This window comes from Camponotus floridanus, unplaced genomic scaffold (genome assembly GCF_003227725.1).
Source record: "Camponotus floridanus strain SB8 unplaced genomic scaffold, Cflo_v7.5 scaffold9, whole genome shotgun sequence".
Classification (NCBI taxonomy): domain Eukaryota; kingdom Metazoa; phylum Arthropoda; class Insecta; order Hymenoptera; family Formicidae; genus Camponotus; species Camponotus floridanus.
In genome coordinates this window covers 45,905-50,993 of record NW_020229860.1, presented here as the reverse complement: position 1 = coordinate 50,993, position 5,089 = coordinate 45,905, and the positions used below count along the sequence as shown (strand labels likewise).

The 5,089-nt window shown below is 33.4% G+C and overlaps 1 protein-coding gene across 1 annotated transcript; it reads right to left on the bottom strand.

The window, feature by feature from the left end:
* Window positions 1-1,853: 1,853 nt before the first annotated feature.
* On the bottom strand, window positions 1,854-2,548 carry LOC105258372. The gene is made up of 2 exons (XM_011269589.3): window positions 2,291-2,548; window positions 1,854-2,112 (listed from the first exon to the last, which is right to left on the bottom strand). The coding sequence occupies exons 1-2, from the start codon at window positions 2,438-2,440 to the stop codon at window positions 1,900-1,902; spliced, it is 363 nt and encodes a 120-aa protein (XP_011267891.1). The 5' UTR covers window positions 2,441-2,548; the 3' UTR covers window positions 1,854-1,899.
* Between the last annotated feature and the right edge of the window lie 2,541 nt (window positions 2,549-5,089).

The window sequence follows — 5,089 nt, the reverse complement described above, 5'->3', positions numbered from 1 at the left end:
AGGGATGGTGAGTATCTTACACGAGGCTATCCTATCACCCCCTATGCGCCGCGTGAACATTCGCGGCGCCGCGCAGCGTAAAACATCCCCAAACCAGGCATGTATTTATCATACTTGCTTGCGTGTAAATGTAATATTTACTTTCGTATATAAATTTCAGGATTATTACATAGTTGTGTTATGTAATTTCGTGTGTTTTTTGAAAGGACGTGATGATTTCAGGTAACTTTGAGATTGAAATAGGTCGAAGAGAGCGCATAATGAATGATTGATAGGTTTTTGATAAATAATTGCTTATTATAATCGTGAAAGAAATTATTTTACATAATAAACATGATTGTTTCTTCTGTGAAATAATTGTATGAGAAAAATTGTTAAAATTGAGGCAAAAAATGAGAAAGAATTATTAATAATAATTAGCATATATCTCTATATATACTATATATATTTAATTAATGTGTGAAAAATATGTGAAAAAATAAAATTTTTTAACTTACAAAAATAGACATAACATTAATTGACGATATAATAATTTATATAATATTTTGTAATTATATGTCGCTATATAAAATTACATATTTGCAGATATTATATCAATATAATTGCAATTATATATTCATCGGCTATTGTATTTCTCTAAATGAAAGAATTAAATTCAAAGCTTAAGATATCGGAACTGTCTCTGACAAACGATGAGGAAATGATCCCGAAAGCCGCTCGACACGCTCAAACCACTAGCCGATCAAACTTTTTCGTAATTGCCCGAAGGAACGACGGATATCGTTTCGCATGTTCGACCACGTAATTATTTCCTGCACGCAGGGAAAATATATATTTCTTTCCTACTCGGTCTCTCGATGGCGGCAATCCGCGGATGGTACCCCCGTTAGTTCGTATTATGCTTTTCCAATCTAGAGGAGGTGGTTCCCGCACCTTTCCACGTGGAACCCGACGCGAGCTTATCGCTACGGTCACGTTAGTCTGGTTTTGGAATTTGGCCTACAATGGATATATAGGTTACATGGCACTGCGCCTGTTTGATAACGATAAACCCCTTCTCAATCCCTGATAAATCCGTTTTTAAATCGTTCAATCATTTTGCACCAATTTTAGCTTAATTACATGGATTGTATGAAGATTAATTATTGTTTGGCAATTTTTTTAAATTGATTTTTTTTTTTTCGAAAATAAAGCCATGCAAAAAATCTTTACCCTATTCTATCTATTTTCTAATTTGTTTTATCTAGAATTATCATCTTTTCTTAATTATGAATTTATTACATTAAAATGTGGCCTAATTATACATTTAATTATGTAAAATAAATGTACAATTATTACAGAAAACTTATTATTTAGGCTTACATTTATATTTTCATCAAGTTATTTTTATCAAAAATAATATAGAAGATAGGGAGAGAGGGACAGTGGGACACAAATTTATTATCGGACTCTTTTATTTCATGTTACGAGTCGTTTCTGTCCGCATATTATTGGAACACGCGAAGGGTTAACGTCCTAAATTACAATAGTGGTAAATCTTCGGATTTATTCCACGGACGCGACAGCGTCAATCGAGGATTGTAGCGGTACACAAATTATGATAGTAATTGAGACAAATAAATCGAAACGCGTGCCATTTAATGTTTCCATTGTGATACATGTATCGGTTTACCATATATACCATTTATTGTTAATTAAAGTTTTCTTTCCATATAACTATAGATATTTTTTAATTCCAATGAAACATATATATTACACACTATTACAGTTTTAAATTTTTTATGAAAATATATCTTATAACAATGTTAATAAAAAGAACTCACAAATAGATTAAATGTCTATAAAGAATGAGAGAGAAGATTAAATACGATTAATTTACGAAAGTTTTTGAGAGAATAATTATCGAGATAGTGAACTTCTCAAAGGCTGTCCGTAAACGAAGACTCTGTAGTGAAAACCCCGCGAATATTTCGATCTGAATTTTAGCTTGACAAAGTTGTATCCGATTCCGCCGGAAGCGATCCATATCGCGCTGTTATCTTCGTCAGACAACGAGTTGTATCTTATGCATGTGATTCTCACATTCGTCGGACCGTAATCCGCCTCTACTTCCTGGTTACAATCGAAAAAAATAATCGTGAATACATCGATAAAAAAAACTGTCAATAACGGACACGTGTTAAGGAGAAAAAGCGTCGAAAAAAATACGATGTTGTTGAAAAAAATCAGAAAAAAATTCAGCGACTCGACAAGATTCCACAAGGATGCGATGTGATAATCGAAAACGCACTTGATAACCATCGATTCGATGCGGCCTTCTGACGTCATACTCCCAGATCAGCTCGTTGTCGTCGACATCCTTTTGACAGTTCTCGACTTGTCGCGCGATCGCAAGCGAGACAGCGCAGAGAAGCAGAAGCATCGACGTTCGGAACCGCATGTCTCCTTTTAATTTTCTTCGCCACCGGGAGATACGCCACGAGAAGAGAATAATACAATTACAATTAAGTAAAGAGACCAACTATTGAAATAGAATGTGCGATAAATATTCTTTACTCGGTGCGATCTTTTCGGGTATTTTCGGGAAAAGGCAGCGCGTTTATATATCGTTGAGCAACCAAAGACTCCGAATAACACTAACTGAAGCGAATGATATTAATAGCCGATACATCGACTCACATCGAAAGTATCCCCTTCAGGGATATAATATTTATTCGTCGCGTTGCATACATTTTGCCGGGGAGATTAGATACAACGGTGGTATATCGTGCAACCGAGCGAGGTTGTTGCTTTGGCCGTGGGCTTTCAAGGCGAAAGATAGAGAGAGAATAAGAGAGAGCAGATATCGACGAGGAGTCTTCTTCCCCATTACGTAACACACGTCCAAATTGGACGTGTGCATCATGAATTCCGTGACGAGCGCTCGAAATGATTAAGCTCGAAAGCTACAAGTACGCAAATGATCGCACGTCTGCGATTAGACTAGTTAGACAACTTCGATTGTACACCCTTTATGCTGTTTACAAATTTTCACGCAACTTTTCCCAGAATTAAATAAACTATTTAATTATTACGTTATTCAGATTGCAGTATTTATCGAATAAAATTATAAAAATAGTATACTAGTTTATAAAAATAATATTGTGACATAAAAATAATAAATCTTGCGATAAAATTATGTAAAAAATTTGCACGAATGATATAATTGTCTTTAAATATTTTATGAAAAATTTTTATATCCTAATTGCAATGTCTTCTTCTAAAAATATTTAAAGAAGAAAAGTCATTGATGAATGTACAATATCAAATACGGCATGTTTCATAATATTTTTGACCGATAATACCTTTATTTCCAGGAATGCGATTAAAAACGATAATGTAATCGAAATAATGACGCAAAATCAGTCTTGCCTAATTCCATCGACAAATATCATTTCTGCAAGTTGTATCGCACCTCTTCATTATATTTATTCTGTTTATGTAAAACTGGCACCTTATCTATTCGACAAATTCGTAAAACTGTGTAGGGTATTTGTTCAGAAGGCTAAGAGTAGAAAGAAAAAGAGCTTTACAGTTTTTTTTAATATCAATAATATAAATTAAATTTTATTTTTAAACTATTTAGCTGTTGTATATGAATAATAAATAGAGATAATATATTTAAATCAATTATTAATAATTTATTATTGTAAATATTTATCTTTTGTAAATATATATAAAATGATTTCAATAATTATATAATTATTTTAATATACAATTGTTATATTATCAGCAATAAATTATAAGCAATCGGCAATAAAGATTTGTCTCTCTTTCGATTTCGATTTTTATTGCCAATTACATTTGTTGATGATTTGTTAGTGATAAGCAATTGCATACTAATATAATTATGTAATTATTAAAATTACTTTAAACAATATTACATGATATTTAATAAAAGTTGATGAATTAGCTATATATGCCAAAAGATGTGAATCGTAATCGATATTTATATTTTGCATAAAACTCAAAGCGTCTCTTTCGGTTTTAGATGGTGTGAAAAGAGCAATGCTCCGGACACGAAGAAAGGATGTGCATTGAATCGTAAAATATTATTGCCACCAGCGAATGGCAGCAAGGAATGTGTGGCTGGCGGTAACTAGACCATCGCTATGCCACCAACCAGGTGAATCGGTTCCCACAATGTCGTGCCTGGAACCACGCGGTTCACTCATTGCCTAAGGAAACGACTTTACTTCTTGTTCCACGGCGCTAAACTAAGTTAGTAACTTTCAGGTCCTTTTACTTTTACGATTCATTACAGCGGGAGATCGACTCTGTCAAAATTATTATTATTTTAGCAAGAATGAAAGCATATCATTATACACATATTGTGTCGAATAACTCAGTCTCAAGTATAGAAACAGGTACAAAAGTGTCGGCGAATCACTGCGCGAATGAATCGCTCACGTAGGTCTATGGAGAAAGATAGACGCCTTTATCGCGTGTCTCTCCCGAAGGAGAGTAAAAAATAAGAGAAGGGAACCGGCGTTTATATCGATTTATTTTACTGCCCGTCGTCAAGGAACTGCATTTCAATATTATCGCATGATAACGTTACGTTACACACTTTATTACCGCCGTTGTCCAAATCTCTCCGCGACTCTTGCTCAGCAAAAAAAAGAAAAAGATACAAACAACTCATATTTCCGTCACCGCTCATTTTGTGTTAAAATATAAGATATACATATATTTTATAAAGAATAGCTATTAATATATAATACTTTTGTAAGAACGTTAGACCAATTGCGATAAATTCCACGTTTCTATTTCACGTTTTAGAAAATACGATTATTTGAATAAAAGACGAAAGTATTTAAGAGTTTAAGTTTGCTTCATTTTCAAAAGAAGAGACTCATGTTGATCTTAGAAAATTTTCTTGTCAAAATTTCTTTCCATTCGGAAGTAACATGTTGTATGTAATTTTCTTTCGTTTTACTACATGTTTATTATACATATCAATCGCTCTTGGTTTCATCTTGGCTAGTATGATTTTCGATGTGCGGCACGTGGAGGAATCGTCTACGATAAAACTATCGTCAGACAATTT